The 24,752-nt window shown below is 46.4% G+C and overlaps 1 protein-coding gene across 3 annotated transcripts in view; it reads left to right on the forward strand.

Annotated features, from left to right (window-relative positions):
• The window catches only part of TOPAZ1 (testis and ovary specific PAZ domain containing 1), a 379,149-nt gene that overhangs the window by 209,047 nt on the left and 145,350 nt on the right, over positions 1 to 24,752 (forward strand). For 2 of the 3 annotated variants that reach the window (XM_029589384.1, XM_029589387.1), the window contains one exon: positions 21,670 to 21,774. In XM_029589384.1, the coding sequence (XP_029445244.1) occupies positions 21,670 to 21,774 (105 nt within the window). The remainder of the gene's footprint in view (positions 1 to 21,669; positions 21,775 to 24,752) is intronic. The other variant, XM_029589385.1, reaches the window with a different exon arrangement.

Here is a 24,752-nt window from a genome sequence, read left to right on the forward strand (position 1 = left end):
ATTCTAATCCTTTTCCTACAAAAAAGGGAACTGGATGTGCTGCTTAGATTGAAAGGAAGCTTACACTGACCTAAAGATATTTCCTGGTCTTAAGCTGGACTCTGGAGGGCCATATCAGAACTGTGGCTATATCAGTGGCCCACCTAAGATCATCCTCCATAGAAGAAATTTGCAAGGCTGTGACTTGGAGTTAAGTCCTCACTTTTATATATCACCATTGTTTGGATTGGGACTTCTGATGGTACAGTAGGTTTGGTCAATTTGTCTTAAATGGTTTATTTGAGATTTAGAACCTAACTCCATCAAAAGTGTATACACACAAACTCTGTCCTTATCCCTCCTCCCAAATGCTTCTTTGAGGTGTGTGGAAAAATACACATGAATGCAATTACATTATGCACATAGCCTCTACCAGGCAATTTCCAAAAGGTCATTTGCATGCATAAAACCAGAGTTTATGTTTAGAAATCATTTTGAAAATTATCCCCTCAGTCCAATGGTAAAATGAAATTCTGAAGTCCACCATAATAGTTTTGTATGTAAATGTAAAATTCAGCAGGAATTTGAGTAATAAATAAAATATTGGAATGATCAAGTTATCAAAAATGTCCAGTTGAAATCTATATATATATCTTTATCTTTATTGGGATTTATTAATAAATTACACCATAAGGTTCTAAGCAATTTATAATGACTTACATAGCCAATAAAACATAAAAAAAATAACACGAAAACATAATTATCAAATCATAAAATCAATAAATATATACAAAATATACCAATAAAATTAGATAAAAATGAGCGGCTTAAAACTAGGAAATAAAATGACATGTGCAGATTAAAAATAAGGTATGTCTTAAGAGCTGTTTTATATGTTTTGAAATTCTCTTCTAGACCCAAAGCTTGAGGCAAGGTTTTCCAAAACCAGTGGTGCTGCTACAGAAAAAGAGGATTCATGTGTTGACACTAAACAAGCTTGTTTCATGGAGGGAACATCTTAAAATAAATAAATAAACCTTTTAGTTGCAGATTTCAAATTGTAACTGGGCTGATATACCCGCGAAATAGCATTAGCCCAAGGTACCATTTCAAAATGCAACAATTTAAAAACCATGGTGGTAATTTTATATTGAACTCGTTGCTGTACTAGGAGCCAGTGAAGGTCAATAAGAATTGGGGTAAGGTGCTTCCTCTTATTCACAGAAATAAGATGTGCTGCAGAGTTTTTCCAGCAGTTGTAAAGGTCATGTGACAGTAGAAGGTAAACCAAGATAGAAAATTTATTAAGGGCAAGATTGAAGCTTGAACAAGAATGCGAAAATTGATATGTCTAGAAGTTGTCTCATCCTACGAAAAACCCATAATTTGTAAAAGCTAGTACAAATTACAGCTTTAATATGCATCCAAAATGACAAATTAGAATCAATCCAGACGCCTAAACCTTTAATGCAAGGGAGTAGAGGAAACGCCATATCAATATGCAGAACCTCTAGATGAAATTGAAAGAATTAAAATGAAGTTAGTTTTATCCATGTTCAGAGCAAGTATATTGAATGAAAGCCAATTCCTAACAGCAGTCAGATAAATGCAGACGAGCTTCAGTATCTAAGTGTCCTGAAGTTTGATGAAAAGGTTTATGTTGGTCAGTCAGTCACACTTTCGTGTCTGTGTGTGTTCACCAGGTAGCGCCTGCAACAGTGGAAGCTGCACTGTTCAAATAACACATGCTCTGTCTGCAAAGCCCTCTCTGTTAGGCTCACACAAATACACATGCTGTGATTTGTTTTATGCCACACATAGCATGGAGACCAAAATATTCCAATGTGATCTCATCGGACCACAAAGCATTCTCCCACATACTGTACATATGTACACCCACAAAGGCGCCTGCTCACACGTACACTCACAGTGCCTCTTCAATCACTGCCAGACCCTTTTTTCATCCAATGCAGGGTGGGGTCTGCGGCAGCCCTCTCCTTTAGTTGTTGCAGGATAAGGTCCCTTGGCAGCCCTCTCCTCCTTTGGTTCCGGCGAGATGGGATCCACAGTGGCCATCCTGCAGGCCTCTTCAGTTGCCACTGGCAATGGGAAACTTCTAATATACTGTTAATGTAGTTTATAGAGAGGTTCTCTAAGTTTCTATATGCTTTCTATTAATTACTCAAATGAAACAATGTATATTTCCTGGCGTGTAGCCAGATGGACTCAGAACAAATGGGATAGTATCCGCGTGCTAGCAGTTGGAGACGGATCTGACGTCAGCACGGGGGCGTATATATCCCCACAGGAAGCGTAGCTATTCAGTAATTTCCGTCTCCAAAGCAGTTTGGAGTGCCTGCACGCTAGTTGAGCGTGCTTTCCAAGACTACTTTAATTTTTCTCTTTTCTTATCATTCTAGATTCTACTTCGTTTTGCTGTCTATTCGACTTAGAGCCCCGCGCTCCTGCGGTAGATACCCAAGGGTTCCTCCCGCAGCGAGCTCCCGGGGTGATTGCTGTGCTCCCCCGGTGGGAAAGTCCTCGGTCCTGCCGAAGCACGGCAGTGACGCAGTCCGCGTGAGGTATACGAGGCCCTCGGTCCCGGCGTGGACGAGGTAGCAGGTGCATTCCCTCAATTGTGGTGGCGAGGTGCTCCCTTCCCCCGCAGCCGGAGACCGCCTGTGTTCCAGCCAGGAAGCGCCGAAGCTGGTAAGGAGTACGTCTCTTCCTACGGGTCTCCGAAGCGCAGAGGATCGGCGGCGTGGCACGCCGTGGAGGACGCCCTGGTTGGGCCTTGCTCAGGTACTCCGCGCCCGTAATAGGCGCGGCTTTCTTCCTCCTTACTGAAAGCTTATTGAATGCCTATTGAGTGCATATGGCTGACCGCTTATTACTGAAAGCTTATTGAATGCCTATTGCGAGCATATTGCTGCCCGCTTATTACTGAATGCTTATTGAATGCCTATTGCGAGCATATTGCTGACCGCTTATTACTGAAAGCTTATTGAATGCCTATTGAGAGCATATTGCTGACCGCTTATTACTGAAAGCTTATTGAATGCTTATTGAGAGCATATTGCTAGCCGCTTATTACTGAATGCTTATTGAATGCCTATTGAGAGCATATTGCTGGCCGCTTATTACTGACAGCTTATTGAATGCCTATTGAGAGCATATTGCTGACCACTTATTGCTGAAAGCTTCTTGAATGCCTATTGAGAGCATATTGCTGACCGCTTATTACTGAAAGCTTATTGAATGCCTATTGAGAGCATATTGCTGACCGCTTATTACTGAAAGCTTATTGAATGCCTATTGAGAGCATATTGCTGACCGATTATTACTGAAAGCTTATTGAATGCCTATTGAGAGCATATTGCTGGCCGCTTATTACTGAAAGCTTATTGAATGCCTATTAAGAGCATATTGCTGACCGCTTATTACTGAATGCTTATTGAATGCCTATTGCGAGCATATTGCTGGTCGCTTATTGCTGAAAGCCTATTGAGGGCACATTCAGCGCTTATTGCCTGTTGTATTACGCGCCTATTGCTGCCACTTATTATTATTGAGCGCCTGTTGTATTGAGCGCCTATTGCTACCGCATATTATTCTTGAGCGCCTGTTGTTCAATGGATCAGAAAGCTGCAGAGTCTTCAGCGACGGCGCCGCCTGCTTCAGGCATTGCAGCCCTTGGCCTCTGCTCAGCATGCCACCTTAGGGCCACGCGCAGGGATGAGCCGGATTCTCTGTGTGCCCAATGTGAGGGGGCCGTGCGACCCTCGGGCCAGGACCTGTCTCAACCACGGTTTGTGGACAGTTCCCCAGGGGCTACCCTGGAGTTAGGGGGCAGTCTCGACCAATCAGGCATCCCGGGGGAGCTTGTACCCCGGCGATTAGAGGCTGCTTCCATTTCCTGGGTGGATCTCTTTAAGGGAATTCATGCTTTTGTACAGATGCAAACGGCTGCCCATCCAGGCCCTGCGGTTCCTGCTGTTCCTGTTGTTCCCGCGGTGGCTGCGCCTGCGGCGGCTGCTCTGGTAGCGGCTCCTGCGGATCCGGTTCCTGGTCCATCACAACCTTATCGCGAGCGGGACTTCCCACCGATGGATAGCCCAGATCAGTCGGACCAGGAGGTCTCACAGGACGAGTCCGAACTCCCGGACGAGGGAGACCTCCCTCCAGGGACTGAGCCATATCGAACCATGAGGCGGTTCTTCCCTAAGGAGGATCTCTCCGACCTGGTGTCTCAGTGTCTGGCAGAATTGGATATTACAGGTCCCAGTGCTTCGGTACCTTCTGCGCAGAACCCCCTGCTGGAAGGTCTTCGTCCTACGGCCCGCCATTTTCCATTCTTACAGGCGGCGCAACAACTGATCGATTTGGAATGGGCGGCTCCAGCGGCTGCCTTCAAAGGGGGTCGGCCTCTGACGAGCATGTACCCATTGGCACCGGCTATCCAGGATCTGCTGGCATGCCCTCAGGTGGACGCCTTGATTAGCGCTGTGGTCAAGCGCACTACCATTCCAGTTGAAGGGGGGACGGCCCTCAGGGAGCCGCATGATCGGCGACTGGACGCCATTCTGCGTCAGGCCTTTGAGGTGGCAGCTTTATCTTTACGGATCGCCACCTGCTGCACGGTGGTGACGCGTGCCTGTTTGTCACAGGTTAGAAACAACGCTCCAGCGGCAGACATGGAATCCGCTCTTTAGTTCCTTACGGATGCGGCATCTGACCTGGTCCGGACAACAGCTAAGGGGATTTCATCCTCCGTAGCCGCCAGGAGGCAGCTCTGGATCCGAAGATGGTCGGCTGATGCGCCTTCTAAAACCCGCCTCACCAGATTGCCCTTCAAGGGCTGTTTTCTATTTGGCAGCGACCTTGATAAACTGGCCAGTGCATGGGGCGCCTCTCCAGTGCCCAGATTGCCGGAAGATCGGTTCCGAAGGGGCCAGCGCGCCTTTCCAAGGCCCTCCAGGGGCAGGAGTTCCCAGCGTTTCGTTCCTTACAGGGGTCGTTACCAGGCACCACGTCCTCCGGCCAGGAATCAGTCCTTTCGGACCAAGCAGCGCAAGAGGGGAGCGGGCCCGGGCTCGGGTCCCGGCCGCGCCTCCCAATGAGAATCCGCCGATTCATCTGGGGGACTGAGCCATAGGGGGCAGGTTGACCCTCTTCTACCCCAGATGGGTCGAGATTACATCGGACCAGTGGGTTCTCGCCGTTATCCGGGAGGGATATTATCTGGACTTTCATCATCTCCCTCCGGACAAGTTTGTGGAATCTTCGTGTCCCATATACAAGAAGGCAGCATTGGAAGCTACCCTGGCAAGGCTCCTGTCCTTGGAAGCCATCTTCCCAGTACCTGCCTGGGAAGTGAATTCTGGCCATTATTCCATCTATTTCATGGTACCCAAGAAAGGGGGTACCTTTCGGCCTGTCCTGGACCTCAAGTCTGTCAATCGATACTTACGGGTCCCGAGGTTTCGCATGGAAACTCTACGCTCCGTCAAGGCCGCAGTACAGCCAGGGGAATTCCTCACGGCATTAGACCTGTCGGAGGCATACCTGCATATCCCGATCCATCCGGATCATCAGCGCTACCACGCTTCAAGGTTCTAGGCCGCCACTTCCAGTTTCGGGCTCTGCCCTTTGGGTTGGCGACATCGCCACGGACATTCACCAAGGTAGTAGTAGTGGTAGCGGCGGCGCTCAGGCGGGAAGGAATTCTGGTCCATCCCTACCTAGACGACTGGCTGATCAGGGCAAAGTCTCGAGAGGAGAGCCTTCGGACCACCGACAGAGTGATAGCCCTTCTGGAAAGCCTGGGCTGGGTTATCAACCTCGGCAAGAGCTGCCTACAGCCTTCCCAGTCACTGGAATACCTGGGAGTACAGTTCGACACCCGGGCAGACACGGTCAGTCTCACCACCAAGAGGACGTTGAAACTTCAGCAGCGTATCCAGTATTTGATGGGAGCCAGTCGACCCACCGCCTGGGATTATCTGCAGGTTCTTGGTCTCATGGCATCCACCCTGGAAGTGGTGCCCTGGGCGCGGGCCCATATGAGACCTCTCCAACACGCCCTGCTCTCTCGCTGGAGCCCCCGTCTACGGAAGTACTCCACGCACCTACCTCTACCAGCCCGAGTGCGGACCCAGTTACGGTGGTGGTTGCAGTCCAACCACATGAGCAGGGGATCGAAGATGTCCTCACCCACGTGGATTTTGCTCACCACAGATGCTAGCCTAAGTGGCTGGGGCGCACACTGCGAAGAACTCACCGCGCAAGGGCGGTGGAACAGAGAAGAGTCGGCGTGGAACATCAACCGTCTAGAGGCCCGGGCTGTCCGATTGGCATGCCTTCAATTTGCCCACAGACTGCAGAACAGAGCAGTCAGAGTGATGTCCGACAACGCCACCACGGTGGCATACATCAATCGTCAGGGCGGAACCAGAAGCCGACAGGTATCTCTGGAGATCGCCCCTCTGATGACTTGGGCAGAGGTGAATCTTCAGGACATCTCCGCCGTCCACATCGCCGGGAAGGACAATACCACAGCAGACTTCCTCAGCAGGGAAAACCTAAATCCGGGAGAGTGGCAGCTCTCACCCACGGCCTTCCAGATGATTGTGGATCATTGGGGGTTTCCGGACATGGATTTACTGGCAGACAAGTCCAATGCTCAAGTACCCAGATACTTCAGCCGCAAGCGCGACCCGTGCTCACACGGAATCGATGCCCTGGTTCAGCCGTGGCCTCCAGGGACTCTACTGTACCCCTTTCCTCCGTGGCCTCTGCTAGGCGCTGTCATCCGCAAAATTCAGAGACACCGGGGCCTAGTCCTTCTAGTGGCGCCAGACTGGCCAAGACGACCCTGGTACGCGGACATGAGAAGACTACTGGCAGGGGAGCCCCTTCCCCTGCCTCCTCTCCGGGACCTTCTACATCAAGGTCCCATTCTTCACGGGGATCCGGCTCAATTCTCTCTTACAGTATGGCCCTTGAGAGGGCTAGATTGAAGAAGAGGGGTTACTCGGAGCCCGTGATTGGTACCCTCCTCCGAGCTCGCAAGTTTTCCACATCCCTCACACATCCGGATCTGGAGAGTGTTTGAAGCATGGTGCGATACTCACGGCACCAATCCTCATGCAGCCACAATCCCTATTGTGTTGGATTTCCTGCAGGATGGCCTTCAGAAGGGTCTCTCCCTCAGCTCCATCAAGGTTCAGGTGGCTGCGCTGTCTTGCTATGGTCCCAGGAGGGGTGGCAAGACCATCGCCAAGCACCAGGATGTTTCTCGCTTCCTGCAGGGAGTCAAGCATATTTGTCCGCCACTGAAGTGGCCTGTACCTTTGTGGAACCTCAACCTTGTTTTGGATTTCCTTGCGGGATCCACCTTCAGACCCCTTCGGGGCCTGTCTCTTCGTTCCCTCACTTTGAAGATGGTATTCTTGCTGGCTGTATGTTCAGCCCGCCGCATCTCAGAACTACAAGCATTGTCCTGCCGTGATCCCTTTCTCCGAATCACTCCAGAGGCTATCCATCTTCGTACGGTTCCCTCCTTTCTACCTAAGGTGGTTTCACAGTTTCATCTTAATCAAACCATATCCTTGCCTACCACGGCGGGTCTGAAGAAATCTGAAGAAGGGCGTTTGTTACGCCATCTCGACATTGGCAGATTGCTGCCCAGATATTTGGAACTTACACAAGACCTACGAAAGACGGACCATCTGTTCGTCCTGTACAGCGGGAAGAAGCTAGGTGAAGCGGCCTCGCGGCCCACCATCGCCCGCTGGATTAAAGAAGTTGTCAGAGCAGCGTACGTAGAGGCCGGGAAGTCTCCGCCTCTACAGGTCAAGGCTCATTCTACCAGAGCACAAGCGGCATCTTGGGCAGAATCCAGGATGCTATCGCCTGCGGAAATCTGTAAAGCGGCGACTTGGTCTTCCCTCCATACCTTCTCCAGGTTCTATCGTCTGGATGTTCAGGCCGGGGAGGACTCGGCATTTGCGAGGGCGGTACTACATGGGCCTCAGGCAGCCTCCCGCCCAGGCTGGGAGTAAAGCTTTTGTACATCCCATTTGTTCTGAGTCCATCTGGCTACACGCCAGGAAATGTTGGGATTACTACCTGATAATCCCCTTTTCCTTAGTGTAGACAGATGGACTCAGCATCCCGCCCAGCTGCCTGCGTACATGGGTATCACCGATTCACGGTAAGCCATGTCCTCTGTTTCCATAAGAGCGTACACTCTACCAGGTGTCCACGCCTTCCGGTTGGGAATGCTGGCGGTCTCCAGCGAATGTCAATCGGTCAGGGGAATCCTGTTTCACTTTTTAACTGAGCGTCAGTACACACATCTATAACAGCTTTTGCAAGGAAGATTACTGAATAGCTACGCTTCCTGTGGGGATATATACGCCCCCGTGCTGACGTCAGATCCGTCTCCAACTGCTAGCACGCGGATACTATCCCATTTGTTCTGAGTCCATCTGTCTACACTAAGGAAAAGGGGATTATCAGGTAGTAATCCCAACATTGTTGTCAGTTTTCTTTGCTTTTAAAATTTATATCTGTTATGGATCAGACAACCCAAACAACGAGCACTTTTCGCTAATAAAACAATATGAGAGTCAATTGCAATTGTACGTATAGGTGTTTACAAATCAGATATGCATAAGTTAAATATAGATGCAAAATAATTATGTAACTATGCATGAAAACAGTAAATTAGGCATGGAAAACAATTATATAATCAGGTTGAATCAAGTAAAATCTTTCAGAATATTACATGACTATCTGCTAAGAACTAAGTATGTGTGAACTTACAGTGCCTTGCAGAAGTCTTTACCCTTGTACATTATTCATAATTTGCTGTCTAAAAAATACAAATCAAAATATATTAAAGTAGGAGTTTCACTAATCTACACAACATACCCTGCACTTTCATTATGAAAGAACAATTATAGAAATATTCCTAAAGTAATTAAGAATAAAAAGAAAAAGTCTTGATTGCATAAGTCTTCACACCCTTTGACTCCGTCCATGGTGGAATCTTGATTTGCAGCAATAATAACCATGAATCAATTAGGATAAGTTACTACCAACTTTGCGCAGTGGGATGAAATAGTTTTTGCTTGTTCTTGGCAGAATTGTCTGTTGAGAGCAATGTTAGTCTTGCCACAGATTTTGTATTGGATTCAGGTCTGGGCTTTGACTGGGTCACATGGGCATTCACTTTCTTCTTGTTGAGCCACTCCAGTGTTGCTTTTTCTTTATGCTTAGCATCATTGTCTTGCTGAAAGGTGAATCTTCTTCCCTGTCTGTGGCAGACTGGAACAGGTTTTCTTCCAGGATCTGTCTACATTTTGCACCACCATCTATCTTTCCCTCCATTTTCACAAATCTCCTTGTCCCCACTACTGTAAAGCATTCCCACAATATAATGCTGCCAACCACCATGCTTTACTGTAGTAACAATCAGGCCAATGCAGTAAAGTGCGGCTGCAGTTACCCTGCTTCTACCCCACTTTCTACTCACAATTTGGCCGCGTTAGTCCAACCTGCGATTCACTATCCCCTTTAACCCATCCTTACCGCCTCTTTAAATCAACGGGTAACCCTTTTCGCCCGCAGCATGTATATGAGATGTAAACGATCAGATTAGCTATTCCCTCCCATACAGTAACGCGCGGCCCGATTATCGCTTTTTAAACCTGCAGTTTTGCCTACCCCTACCCCTGCGTTAGTGTGGAGCGTCAGGCAAGCCGAGATGAAATTTCACGGGCCACGGAGCAGCCCCAGCCAGCCCCTCTTCACTGCCTGACCCCCTAACTCCCCGGGACAAGACCGAGCAAACTTTCCGCCAGCTCCCGCTCACCTGCCCTGGCCGCATCCATCTCCCGCGCTGACAGCTCCGGAGCAGCCCCAGCCAGGTCCGCTTCACTGCCTGACCCCCTAACTCCCCGGGACAAGACCAAGTAAACTTTCCGCCAGCCCCCGCTCACCTGCCCTGGCCACGTCCATGGATGCCGATCTCCCGCGCTGACAGCTCCTGAGCAGCCCCAGGGGCTGACTGACCCCCTAACTCCTCCCCCTCCAGGACTCCTTCCTCTCAACAGGCCAGGCCATCCTCCCCCTGACTCCCCCCCCCCCCCCCCCCCCGAACTCCCCCCAAACTTTCCGCCAGCCCCCGCTCACCTGCCCTGGCCACGTCCATCTCCCGCGCTGACAGCTCCGGAGCAGCCCCAGTCCTCTCTCCCCTCCTCCCGGGGGCAGCTGGCGGCGAGAGCGGCTTCGGCAGCCCGGGGCGTATCGGGCGCTCCCCATGGCTCCTGATTCTCTAAAAGGTAATGCGTGCACGCCGTGACCTCGGACGTCCAGCCGGGCGCTCAGGTCACGGCGTGCGACGTCCGAGATCACAGCATGCACGCATTACCTTTTAGAGAATAGGGAGCCATGGGGAGCGCCCGATCCGCCCCGGGCTGCCGAAGCCTCTCTCACCGCTGCCGGCTGCCCCTGGGAGGATGGGAGAGAGGACTGGGGCTGCTCCGGAGCTGTCAGCGCGGGAGATGGACGCGGCCAGGGCAGGTGAGCGGGGGCTGGCGGAAAGTTTGGGGGGAGTTCGGGGGGGAGTCAGGGAGTGGCTGGGGCTCAGGGGGAGGATGGCCTGGCCTGTTGAAAGGAAGGAGTCCTGGAGGGGGAGGAGTTAGGGGGTCAGCAAGCCCTTCTCCTGTATCCACTTCCTGGTACCTGTCATTTCAAATGTCATTTGAAATGACAGGTACCAGCACACCCAGGATACTGTATAGGCGCTGTATAAGCGCCTATACAGTAAAATGGATTGTGCTTCATGGATGCGCGTTGGACGCGGCTAGTATTTGCATGCAATTTTAATACAGTATCGAGCGGTAGGTGATCCGGACTGTGCGTGCGGCAAACGCGGGTGCACCTGGCACTAACGCACCACCTCCTACCGCTCCTTACTGTATTGGCCTGTGTGTTAGGGCGATGTGCTGTTTTTGTTTTATGGCACACACAGTATATCACTTAACATCAAGAACAGAAAGTTCCACTTTGGTCTCATCAAACCATAAACCTCTAACATGCATGCGATGTTCCCTAAGTGTTACTTTGCAGATACTGTGTGGCATATATGGCTTTTTTTCAGCCACACTCCCATATAGACTATATTTTTTGAGTAAACTTTAAAATGTGGCAGCCTTGAAAGCCTGACTGGATATGTATGCCTTCAGGAGACAGATGGAAATCACATTCTTAACCTATGGCTACTGACTTTGGAGGGTCAGCCTGATTTTGGCTTTTTCTACAGGCCTACCCGTCTTCTAATCCCACCACATATGATTGATATCTAAAATCTCTGTGATACAGTCACTGATTATTTTTTGTAATTTTTGTAAATTTGTTTTCCTTTTTTGTAAATTTGTTTCTTGTTTCTCTTTTAATTATAGTTACTGTTCCATGTAAAGGCCTTGCCTATAAGTTCCAAGTTAATTGTAAACCGATATGATGTTAAAACGGATGTCGGTATATAAAAATGGCAAATAAATAAAATAAAATAAATAAATGTCTCTTGGTGATGCCAAACTGCTTCCACGTTATAGTGATGGACCTGACTGTACCCCAAGGGATATTCAAATACATGGAAATTTTCTTATAGCCTTTCCCTGATCTGTACCTTTTGAATAAAGTTATCCCAGAGTTCTTTCAGCAGCTACTTGTTTAGCATGTTTTGACCTTTGCTTCAAATTCACTTCATACAACAGAAATAGCTGGATTCTTTATCCAGGAGTATTCAAACAGCTGAATTACTGTGATTGAATACAGGTGGACTCCATTTAATTTATTATGGACTTTAAGATAGTTTTTTGAACCAGAACTAGGTTTGCTATAACAAAGGGTGTGAAGGCTCATCCAATCAAGACTTCTTGTTTTTATTCTTAATTACTTTTGGAATATTTCAATAATTGTGTAGATCAGTGAAATTAATTCCTACGTTGGTGCATTTTGATTTGTATTTTTTAGATGACAATGTAAAAAATCGAAAATGTGAAGACTTTTACAAAGCACTTTAAATTATAATAAGGTATGACTGGAGAACCTCAACTCAATCAGACTCCTGGATCAACACCTTCCTTATTTAAATAAAACACTTGCTCAAGGATCAAGTGAAATTAAAAGGCTACAGCTTTATTAATATTTGATACTAACAAGCTATATCAATGTATCCGAGCCTTATATTGGTCACCTTCAAGCCCACTGATTTGTAAGATCCCCTTTTAGGTCCTCAGGTTCTGCCCATTACCAAGCAAGACCATGAAAGTTGTGAGTGAGTCTATGGATTTACTGAATAGCCTGTCCCATGCAAGCTGAGTGTGTGGCATGACTATAATGGGGAGCTTCTGGCCTGCCACTATTGTGACATATCATCCAGTGACAGATGCTCCCAATAGTTATTGTGCCCCTTCAACAGCTACTTCTGCGTAAAATGTGCCCTACTGCCCCCAATACCCTGTCAAGTGGGCTCAGATAAACTCACCATGCATCCCAGCCAAACCCAGTAAGGGATTTGTCTGGACCCCTCACTAGGCAGCGGCCTTAATGACTTCTTTGGGGAGCCCCGTTCACAAGAGTGTATCTACCTTGATATGCAGTGTCTTCACCAAACCCTTCTTTAAGGCGCATGAAAGATGGACATAGTCAGCCCGGAATAAGTCCATTGAGGCCCAGGCATGCCAGATGTGCCTCCCTCCTACCATGTTGAAGGACACAAATGCTCCACCTCCCTGTTAATCTTGGCAATAACCACACATGAGGGAGTGGAAGTAGATCCACTGGTGAAAAGAAATAATCTAGGACCAGATGACTTGAGAGCCCAGAAACCAAAAGGATAAAGAGAATGTCATTCTGGATTACATTCAGTAACTACCAACCAACAAGCCGATCATATCATTACTCCTCAAATGCAGAGATACTTCATCAGGGTAGGGCAAGGTAGTTTAGTCAGTAGCAAGGAAAATGAACAAGCTCATCCCAGCGCATACCTCTGTGGCTCATCTAATGCACCCACACATCTTGAGCTACCAAGCACAAATGGGCGCCAAATCTGGAGGAGCTTATAAATGTTCCTGCTTATTATACAAATGAGTGTCTGATGATCCACACTGTTCATCCTCATGAGCAGTCTGTGGGAAGAAGGAAAAGGAGAAATGGGAAAGAGGGTTAGTGTTAGACAGCACTGGGAGTATTGTCTAGCCATCTTATATAAGATGCATAAGCCGAAGAACATGATCTGCATATCTGTTGAATAATGGATGCAGGAAGTCCAGATGTTACCACGCTGGAAACTGCCCAGGTTCAAAAGATGAGTGCTGTATAGACTAGATTGCAGCCCTGTCATTGTGAGGGTTCTTTTCAGCATGGCTGTGAATTGGAATCTGCTCAATGGGAGACCAACAGATTGTACCAAGAATGTATGCTTACTCTGTGGTTGTGTGTTCTTGACTGGGTATGTAAGTAACCATGGGACTTCTGCCGAAACAATAGCCTCACCTCTATTCAGCTGATCTGTTTTGGTTTGCTGAATAAAGAGCATGAGGTTGCCTTCTGACAGCATTACCCTATTATGCGAAGGCCTGATCTCATTTCCAGGTTACAGACTGCAACTACTAACTCAGATGTAGTGCAGTTAAAAATGCTAGCAAGAATGCTGCTCTGAAAAATGGCATCTCAAAAGCAAGCAGGGAGATGTTGCAGTGACAAACGATCATAAATGACAGAGAGGCTAGTGTCAAAGCTGGGAACCATCTCATGGGCCCATCCCACCACCATCCTTCTAATTGAAAAGCTATTGACTAGATTGGGCCTCCCAGAAGAATATCACACCTGCTTAATTGGGTGTGAGCCATCCCTCTGGAAATTCTGAGCTATCTGGCATGCACAATGTAACCCTTACCAACTGTTTGACTGCTGGACTCTGATTTCAATTCCTACTGCTGCAGAAGGACATCATGTACTCATACCCCCAGACTTAGGGCCTCCAGATTGATGGAGCAATAGATCCCCATAGCAGGCTCCATATCTTCACATTCCAGATTTTCATGTGATCTGGGACAAGGGTTCCAATTGCATTCATTTCTATTGTATTTATTTAGATTTATATTCCGCTTTTTGCACTTTTTTCAGCCCTTCAAAGTGGATTACATTCAGGTACTGTAGGTATTTCCCTATTCCCAGAGGGCTTACAATCTAAATTTGTACCTGAGGCAGTGGAGGGTAAAGTGATTTGCCCAAGGTAACAAGGAGCGACAGTGGGACTTAAACCCTGGCCTCCTGGTTCATAGCCTACTGCTCTAATCTCTAGGCTACTCCTCCACTCCTTATGAAAGAGTCTGCAGTCTCATTCTTTTCTCCTGGGATACGCCTAGCTCGACAACAACATTAAGATACAGATAATTAGGACAAATTCCCTCAACAGCTCAAACACCATGGATCACTTTGCTGACTGGTGATTAAATTGTTTCCATTACTGCTGCATTGTCACACTAGAATATTACCCTTTTGTCGCTCAGCTGGACGTTCCATGTCTGAAGGGTCATCACAATTGGAAAGAGGTCGAGGAAGGTGGTATTACGTGTGATGCCTGACTCCACCCACTTTCATGGTTATGGAGCTGTGCACCAAGCTTCTCTACCAGAAATCTGTAACCAATGCCACCAGAAACATCTGTTCACAGCCTCAGATCAACATTGAAGATGGGCGCCAAACATAAGCTCCATTAAAGTCAGAGAGGAAGAGCTTCCCAGATTGCCAGATTATCAGTGGAGACCCTGATTCTGTGATTGTCATCATGTATACCAGTGTGAGCCTGTGCAGGAATGTTTGACCCATAGGATTACCCTGTATACAAATGCCAGGAATCCAATGAAGGAGCATGTGTAAGGGCAACCTTTTTTTTTTTTTTTTTTGCTGCAACTGTCTCCTGGAAGAAGTAGTTTGTCAGAGTGCAGGCTTGATACCATTAAGTCAGAGTCTAGCTCAATATCTAGAAAGGTGAGGTGCTTAACAGGACCTCTACATTTTCTTACAGCTAGGGTACCCCGAAGTTGTGGGCTGCAGTCTGCGATTAAAGAAAGAGATCCTTACAGATAGTAGTGCAAGGAAGTTGTCCAGGTAGTGCATGATGTTGGGTACCCCTGGGCTTCTGGCTGCCTACCAGTTCAGAAAGATTCTAAAGATTTTGAAATAAGCACAAGGTATAGAGTAGCACCTCGGCATGCACTTGTCGGAATAATTGCCCTCAAAATGAAAGCCTAGCAGTGGAAAACTGTCAGGGTTTACAGAGAGTAGCCAGAAACCTGATTCTGTGTCCAGCTTGGTCATCAGAGCACCTGTGCTGCAGTCTATGAGCATGTTGAAGGTACTGTCAGATGATGTATACTGCTCTGGTGGCATGAAATCTTTCACCACTAACCGTCTAGGGTATGAGAGGTTGTGAATTAGTCTAAACTTTCCAGGCTTGCTGTTTGGTACCACTGGGAGGGGGTGACCATATCATCTGATTGAAAAGCCTGGAAGGGAAGTTTATGCAATATGCCCCCATTATCAGCTCTGAACCTAATTTGGACCAGATAATTCCTGTAAAGTGAATGGCTGAATGTACATTGGTAATAGGGTATGAAGAAGGCCAGAGCACAAGATTCTGAAGTTGGATAGCAACATAGTGGCCTCTTTCCTGTGCAGGTAGGCAGCTAGACTATGCCTTTTGCCATCAGAGAATTGATGAAGGGAGACCTGCTCCAAACAGCAAAATCATTTGGCCATCCCAGCAAGTCCTTCCCCAGCCCTTTTTCTGAGGTACCTGCTGGAAGAGTGACTGGCAGTGCAGGATGTACAGATGTACCTGTTCTTCAATATATTTTTCTTTGGAATTATATGTACAGACAACCCAGGGTAGGGTGATTATTAAGCAGGGTAGGATGATTATTCTTGGCATGACTGTGATTATAAAACTCTGCCCCCCCCCTTTTTTTTCTCTGTAACTGGCTTAAGTAGCTATCATGTATTACATTTCTACTCTGTATTTCTGTTATCTCAAAATTAAATTTAATGAACAAAAGGCACCACCTCTCAAAATTAGACATGGCATTCACAGTTTAATCTTTTTTCTTCAAACATCAGCAGAACTTTATTTTGAATATTTTTTCTTGTTTTTTGCTTAAAAATGGAAATTTAAGATGCTAATATGATTGAGAACATTCACAAATAAAATTATTTGAAAAATACAAGTCATACAGACAAAACAAAATACAAAATCACACATTCATGAAAACCACCATTGTGGCTCTAAAAAATATATAATGGTAACCCAAGGTTATTTGGTGCTGCAGTTTGTGCAAAGGAATTCTTAGGGTTTATATAAAAAAAAAGTAAAATCAAAATGGATTTTGATACAGATCTGTTCCAAAAGCTTATATAATAATTAATGCAAGATCTGTCTTCACAGAGGAAGGATAACTTTCAAACAGCTGCACATGAACCTATATGGGCACGAGAAAATCTACCTCTATATTTTATAACCTGTGCATATGATACACGCAGGTTATAAAATACGCATAAATGTACATAAGAACATAAGAAAATGCCATACTGGGTCAGACCAAGGGTCCATCAAGCCCAGTATCCTGTTTCCAACAGTGGCCAATCCAGGCCATAAGAACCTGGCAAGTACCCAAAAACTAAGTCTATTCCATGTTACCATTGCTAATGGCAGTGGCTATTCTCTAACAGGCCTATCCTGTAAAGTGCGGCTGCGTTTACCCTGCTCCTAAGCCGCTTTTTACTCACATTCCGGCCGCGTTAGCCCTTCCTGCGATCCCGAATCCCCTTTAACCTACTCCTACCGCGTCCTAAAGCCAAAAAAAAAAAAACGTTGCAGCAACGTTTTTTTCGCTTTTTTTTTGGCTTCGGGAAGAGGGGAGAGGACTGGGGCTGCCACGGAGACCGCTTCCCCCGTGCAAGTAAGTTGCTTCGCCGCTTCAGTTCTTCCCTCCTCCCGGAGCTGCTTTTTCAGTCTTGCTCCGGGAGGAGGGAAGAATAGACACTGACAGCGGCGAAGTGAAAAAAAACCAAAAGCAATTTTGGGTTTTTTTTTTCAAAAAGCTAAAAGTAAGTTGCTTCGCTGTCAGTGTCCCCCCTCCTCCCGGAGCAAGACTGCTTTTCGCGCCCTGCTCCGGGAGGAGGGGAGAAGAGATGACAGCGGCAAAGCGAAAAAAACAAAAGGGGACCCGACCCGACCCAACCCGACTTACTTTTGCAGCCGTCCGGCATCGTTGCTCCCCTGCCTCGTCCGGGAAGATGGCTGCCAGCACGGGGGAAAGCGGCCCCTGTGCATTCAATTGGCTGCTCAAGACGTGACGTCACAACATTTGGCGTCACGGCAGCCAATTGAATGCACAGGGGCCGCTTTCCCCCGTGCTGGCAGCCATCGTCCCGGACGAGGCAGGGGAGCAACGATGCCGGACGAGGCGGGGGAGCAGTGATGCCGGACGGCTGCAAAAGTGGGTCGGGTCGGGTCCCCTTTTGGTTTTTTCGCTTCGCCGCGGTCATCTCTTCTCCCCTCCTCCCGGAGGGGAGGAGGGGAGAAGCAACAAATTCCAGAGTTTAATTGTGCTTTGAGTAAAAAAGAACTTTCTCTGATTAGTTTTAAATGTGCCCCATGCTAACTTCATGGAGTGCCCCCTAATCTTTCTACTATCCGAAAGAGTAAATAACCGATTCAGATCTACCCGTTCTAGACCTCTCATGATTTTAAACACCTCTATCATATCCCCCCTCAGTCGTCTCTTCTCCAAGCTGAAAAGTCCTAACCTCTTTAGTCTTTCCTCATAGGGGAGTTGTTCCATTCCCCTTATCATTTTGGTAGCCCTTCTCTGTACCTTCTCCATCGCAATTATATCTTTTTTGAGATGCGGCGACCAGAATTGTACACAGTATTCAAGGTGCGGTCTCACCATGGAGTGATACAGAGGCATTGTGACATTTTCCATTGTATTCACCATTCCCTTTCTAATAATTCCCAACATTCTGTTTGTTTTTTTGACTGCCGCAGCTCACGGAACAGACAATTTCAATGTGTTATCCACTATGACATCTAGATCTCTTTCTTGGGTTGTAGCACCTAAAATGGAACCCAACATTGTGTAATTATAGCATGGGTTATTTTTCCCTATATGCATCACCTTGCACTTCTCCACATTAAATTTCATCTGCCATTTGGATGCCCAATTTTCCAGTCTCACAAGGTCTTCCTGCAATTTATCACAATCTGCTTGTGATTTAACTACTCTGAACAATTTTGTGTCATCTGCAAATTTGATTATCTCACTCGTATTTCTTTCCAGATCATTTATAAATATATTGAAATGTAAGAGTCCCAATACAGATCCCTGAGGCACTCCACTGTCCACTCCCACTGTACCTTGCAACATGCATGCGCAAGTTAAAAAAAAAAAGCCATGTGAATACATATTGCACTTATTTGGATAAGTTTAGGCTGTAGATGTACATAGGTTGGTAAAAAAATATCTCAGAGATACGAGAAGGCAGAGACGGGGAAAAAAATGAAACAGGATCGAAGAAAATCTGGAATTAGTTTTCTGGCTTGATAGGCATAGAAAGTGAATCAGCCAGATTGTTTGCAGAGTACCAACCAGCAGAGAACTATGGTACTATTTTCCCTTTTTAGAGGACTTAAAGAATTAGAATAGTTTCATTGATGCTTATGGTACTGATAAATTAACTTTGAATTTTTATAGAACTTAAGAAACAAACTACGCCTGGTAGTACTATATTACCCAGGCATGCTTTTTATAGAGCAACTCAACATTGAAAGCTCTGTGCTATTTAAGGCAGGCTATGAACAATTGAAGCTAGAACTTGTGAACATATTTACCAACCTAAACTGAGAGCTTCTTTATCTGAACACTGAATATGGATCCTTATCAACCAATATGAATACTTAAAAAAAATAATTTCTGCATTTGCATTTCTATAGTTCTCAGGTTCTAATCAAGAACACTGCTTGATGCTCAAGTTTACAAGCTCAAAAAACACCCCAAAACAAAACCATTACTGCGAAAAATTATACTGTTTACTAATTAGTATTACTTTCTTTAAACAATATTCTCTTACTCACTGTTCTCTGCAAAGTAATTGTTACTGGTTTGTATATGGAAATTAGCAATAACAGTGGCAATAATGTCAAAATAAACAAGGCTTACAATTAAAACAAATTTTTGAAGACCAGAAAGTCACTGAAATAAACTAACGGTTTATTATAATTACTACAATTTTAATACCAATCAGATTATAGCATGTATATATATGGAAATTTCAATAGTTGCATGTACTTAGTATCTCAGAGAATTTGTAAACAGAGTAAGGTTCTGCTAGATTATTTTTGCAATAGTATATAATAAGACTTGGAGTTTGACCCAAACTGCTTCTTGTAGTTCAGATGGGCAGAGAGGTCAGGTGGTCTGTACCTGAACTTGCTTCATAATGGTGACGACAAATTTGAGGTTCTTTTGTGGTGTTTAATTGTTTGTATCTTTTGGCAGTGTGTTTCTGACAGTCACAGGTAATGTCATCTTTGTCAATCGTGGGTCATGTTATGTGCACTCTGGATAGACTTGGAAATTGTTGCAGCTTCAGCAAATATGTTGATTTTGGCTTTTTCATTAGGGATGTGCGTTTGGATGATACAAATGTGAAAATTGATCTGAATGAAGCAATGTTCAGGTCATCTGAATCAAAGGGGTGCTGCCCCTTCGAAAAATCTTAATCCTTTTCAACTCATTCAGTTTGGTCCCATTAAAGGGGAAAAAGTAATGCATTTTGTTTCTTACTTCAAGCCAAACAGAGCGGAGGTATTTGGAGATGGTACAAGAAAGAAGCAGGACCGGTAATTCAACAGTACTATCCCAGCTGGCAACTGCATGGATTAACTTCATTTTTTTAGGTGAAAGTGAATCAAAGAGCACTTCGAGCATCCAGTGACCATTTTGCTCAGTCATTCCTTTGTTGGAGCTCAGTGATAGAAGACATTCTGAAGCTCCTTGCTTGAAAACTTAGTGAAAGATTGGGAAAAAGATTTCATTTCCAGGAGAGTGCAGTGTGTGTGCTTTAAGAGTCACTGACACCATGCTTAGCAATAACTTATTATCTAGTAGCAGGAGAAAGTCTCTATACTCTCTGTGAAAGGGTTACTGTGTATATCATCAAGGGTTACTAGACTGCCAGTGGCTGCAGGAAAGTTACACAGATTGTTTCTTGTAGCCTGTGAAGTCTTTGCACACTGAAGTGATTTAGCGGCAACTTCTTGCTTTCTCTCTGTAAAAGAATTAATGTGACAGTATAGTGTACTAATTCTTGTGTGCACTCATTGCCTTGGGGCCTTCATTCCACTGGATTTACTGCCATAGCCCTTACTCTGTTCCTTCTTAGGGAGTTGATTCCACAGTTGGTGCTTTTTCCCCTGTTGGGGTGCTCATGCCACTGATTGTGTTGGAATTTCTTTCTCATGGTGACAGGGCTGTTCATGCCAATTTCAGTTCCCTTTGCCTTTTTAGGTGCATGCCACTCTTGGTGTCTTGGGGTGCTGTTGCCTTTGCTTCTGATAACTTGCCAGCAAGTTTCATAGCACTTGAATGAAAAACCCTATAACTAGAGTGAAAAATAGGATGCATTCCTTCCCACATTGACTTTAATTGAAACAAATGAGATTCTGATCCAGACAGAATAAGTCAAGAAACTGAACCAAAAATCCAAACCAAAATGAACATTTTTTTTCTGTGCACACCCCCATTTTGTAATTTTCCATCTTGGTTCACAGAAGTTAGCATGTTAACACGAGTTCCTTATTCAGGCTATAGAATTGTATCTGAAACCTTGTCCCATGCAATATATACCGTAATGTAGCAAAACCAAAACTGACCACCACATGATGAATGGGGCAGAACTCTTGAAAGCTAATGATAAATGTATTTAGTCCAGTGAAAAGTTGTCGCTTGCAGCTTGATTGTTTATTTTTACCACTGTGTTCTAACAGTGTTAAGGGTCTCAGGGCAACAGAAGCACACAAAATTGTAAGACCCCTTTAATTTGATCTCATAAATTATATAATTCTTTACCTCAGGAGGGGTAAAGGGCTAGCGCTAAGCCAACATGCTAGAAAATATTATCCTTGCAATCAATTAGGGGCAAGGAAGAATGCAGTTCTGCCCCTGGAAAGTCTGCAGGATAGAAATTAGGGAAGAAGAGGGAGGAGGTGTGCAATTTTTGGTACTACTAAAAAAAAAAAAAAAAGACTTAAAAACTGTGAAAAAGTTTTGTCCTACAGTATTAAGAATGAACTGTCATTCTGCACACTATTGTAAATAAATACATGTGAATATGGTCAGCAGTGATGGTAGGATAGACTGCAGGAGGGAGAAGGAGAGATGGCAAAAGAAAGAAAGAAGGGAGGTTAAACTAGGGCAGCAAAGCCCTTAGAAACTACTAGGTTTCTTTTCATTACACATTGTTTGTGCTACTTTTAAATGAAAATTATGAGGAAGTAACTTTGTGGAAAGAAAATGAATGAAAATAGTGGATAACCAACTTATGCAGATTTTTTTTCAGCCTTCTGTAGAAATATTCGTCAAAGTGTTTGAGTGTGTGGCAACAACAGGCCTAAAGAAAGCAGTGCCCAATTTAGTAGATATCTTTTGCAAGGTATGTTTTTGAAAATTATCAGTCTGTTTTCTAATACTTTGCAGTTTCACAAAAAGTGAATATTTTGCTAAAGGTTATGGTTTCATGTTTTTTTTAAGAGCATTAAATTGTTTTCTTACAACACGGCTTATTTTCTTTGTTTAATTGTTTCTCACAGGACAAGCAGGATGGTAGTCCTCACATATGGGTGACATCACAGGATGGAGCCCAATCACGGAACACTTCTGTCAAAGTTTCCAGAACTTTGACTGGCCCCTACTGGGCATGCCCAGCATGGCACTAACCCTACAGCCAGCAGGGGTCCCCCCTTCAGTCTTCTTTTTTACACGCAGCAGTAGCCACGCGGTTAAGGAGCTCTGCAGAGATTCCTGACAGGAATTTTCCTCACGGAATTACTAAAATTTAATTTACCCCACAGGGGTCCCTCCTTCAACTTTTTCAAGCCGCAATACTCCGGTAAGTTTTTTACCTGTTTTCCATCGATTACCGTTGTTTGTCCCTCGTGGCCTACTGGCCGTCGACCGTACCGCGGCTCAATTTTTTCATGGCCATGGCGTCGGGATTCCGTCGGTGCCCGGACTGTAATTGCACCATGTCTATCACAGGCCCTCACAAGGTCTGTGTAATGTGTCTCGGATGTGAGCACGATGTCCTAACCTGCACCAAATGTGCCCTTATCACACCAAAAGGTCGCAAGGCTAGAATGGAGAAAATGGAACTTCTCTTCCGTGCTCAAACCCCGATGCCGTCAATTGCATAGACGTCGTCGAACCGGCACCGTTGACTTAACGCCAGCATCGACCTCCAGCCAGTGAGCGTCCAGCATCGACGACTTCTCGGCCTTCGACACCCTCTACTCCCCCTCAGGACCGAGGGGATCATAGAGATAAACATCGCCACCGGCATCGAAAGTCTCGGACCATCAAGGGAGCGAAATCATCGACCTCACCATCGTCCAAGCCGCCGTCAAAGAAACCCCATCCAGAAAAGGCACCGACCTTTTCGGCGACCGAGTCACCGAGGCAACCCTCACCCGACAGGATATCGGGAGCCGCGACTTCGCCTTTAACGGTGGTCCCTCCGGCTATGCCCCTGCCTCTTTCTTCTGTTCCGGAGCCAGGGCTGCTTGCTCCAGGTCTCCGAGAAGAACTGGACCGGATGGTTCAGGAGGCCATCGACAAGGCGATGCATCGACTCCAGGTTCCTCCGGCACCAACACCGGTACCGATTGTGGAACTGACCACTGACCCGATTCCAGCAGCGTTGGCACCGCTGCTCTTGAGGATGGAAGTGCTTATGGCCACTTTTCCACCGATGGTCTCCAGGTCACCGATGGCTCCGGTGCCCTCCCCGCTTGCGTTGTCATTGGGAGGAGAAACACTGTTCCGCATCCCTCCATCGGGAGTTCTGCCGATGCCTCAGCTGTCGATGCCCATATGTCCGTCGGTGCCACCGATCCACCCATCGGTGCAGACACGTCCATCAGCACCATCGAGCCATCCATCGATGCCCTCGATGCCTGCACCGGTGCCTTCAGTGCCTTCATCGGTGCCTCCAGTTATTCCTTCGAATCCTTCGGAGCCTCGACCAGGACCTTCAGGGATCCCACCGCCCCTTCCTCCTCTAGTCCCTAGAGGAGCAGGTGCTGATCCCTACGACACCTGGACTGATGATTCTTCACCAGACACCGACGATTTGCCTTCACCACTTTCACCTACTGAAAGCAGAAAGCGTTTTCCTCCAGAGGACCTTTCCTTCATAAATTTTATGAAGGAGATGTCTGAATTGGTTCCCTTCCAATTACAGACTGAACAAGATAACAGGTATCAAATGATGGAGCTGTTACAATTCCTGGATGCTTCCAAGGAAATAACCTCCATCCCTATCCACCAGGTTCTTCTGGATCTCCTCAAAAAGAACTGGGAACATCCTGGCTCTGTGGCTCCAGTCCACAGGAAAGCTTACACCACTTATCTCGTTCAATCAACTCCAGGCTTTCGCAAACCTCAATTGGATCACCAATCTGTGATTGTCGAATCTGCCCAGAAAAGAGCAAGGAGATCAAAACCTCATACTTCCTTTCCCCCAGGCAAGGAACAGAAATTTCTAGATGCCATTGGTCGCAGAGTCTTCCAGGGATCAATGCTCATCTCCAGAATTGCCTCTTATCAGCTCTGTATGACCCAATATAATAGGGTCTTATTTAAGCAGATACAAGACTTAAGATTCCCTGCCTCAACAATTTCAAGAGCAACTCCAAACCCTAGTAAACAAGGGTTTTGAGGCAGGCAAGCATGAGATCAGATCTTACGATATCTTTGACACTGCTACCAGGGTATCTGCAGCGGCTATCTCAGCAAGACGATGAGCCTGGCTCAAGTCTTCCGATCTTCACCCTGAAGTTCAGGACAGATTGTCTGACCTGCCCTGTGTAGGAGACAATCTGTTTGGCGAGCAGATTCAACGGACCGTGGCGGAACTCAAGGATCATCATGAGACCCTAAGACAGCTCTCTGTGATGCCTTCTGAGCACTCCTCAACAGCCCTTTCGGAAGGACTCTAAGAAGTCATTCTGCCGCCCGAAGAAGTCCTACCCGCCACCAACTAGAACCCGTTCTACGAGACCATTTTAAATAGCCCAGTCTCGTCAGACACAAAAGCAAAAACCGCAAGCAGCTCCTCAGCCGGGCCCTGCTTCCGGTTTTTGACTCCTGCATAGAGAGCAGCAGCCAGCTTCCATTGCCCCACATACCAGTGGGAGGTCGATTGTGCCATTTCAACAACAGGTGGCACTCAATCACCTCAGACCAGTGGGTCCTAGCGATAATTGCTCAAGGTTATCGTCTGAACTTTCTCTCCATTCCACCGGACTCCCCACCTCTACCGATGTGGAGAACATCCGATCACTCCATCCTTCTGGAACAGGTGGTCTCCCTCCTCCTCCAGTCCAAGGCAATAGAACTAGTACCCTACTCTCA

The sequence above is a fragment of the Rhinatrema bivittatum genome, chromosome 2 (genome assembly GCF_901001135.1).
Source record: "Rhinatrema bivittatum chromosome 2, aRhiBiv1.1, whole genome shotgun sequence".
In the NCBI taxonomy this organism is placed as follows: domain Eukaryota; kingdom Metazoa; phylum Chordata; class Amphibia; order Gymnophiona; family Rhinatrematidae; genus Rhinatrema; species Rhinatrema bivittatum.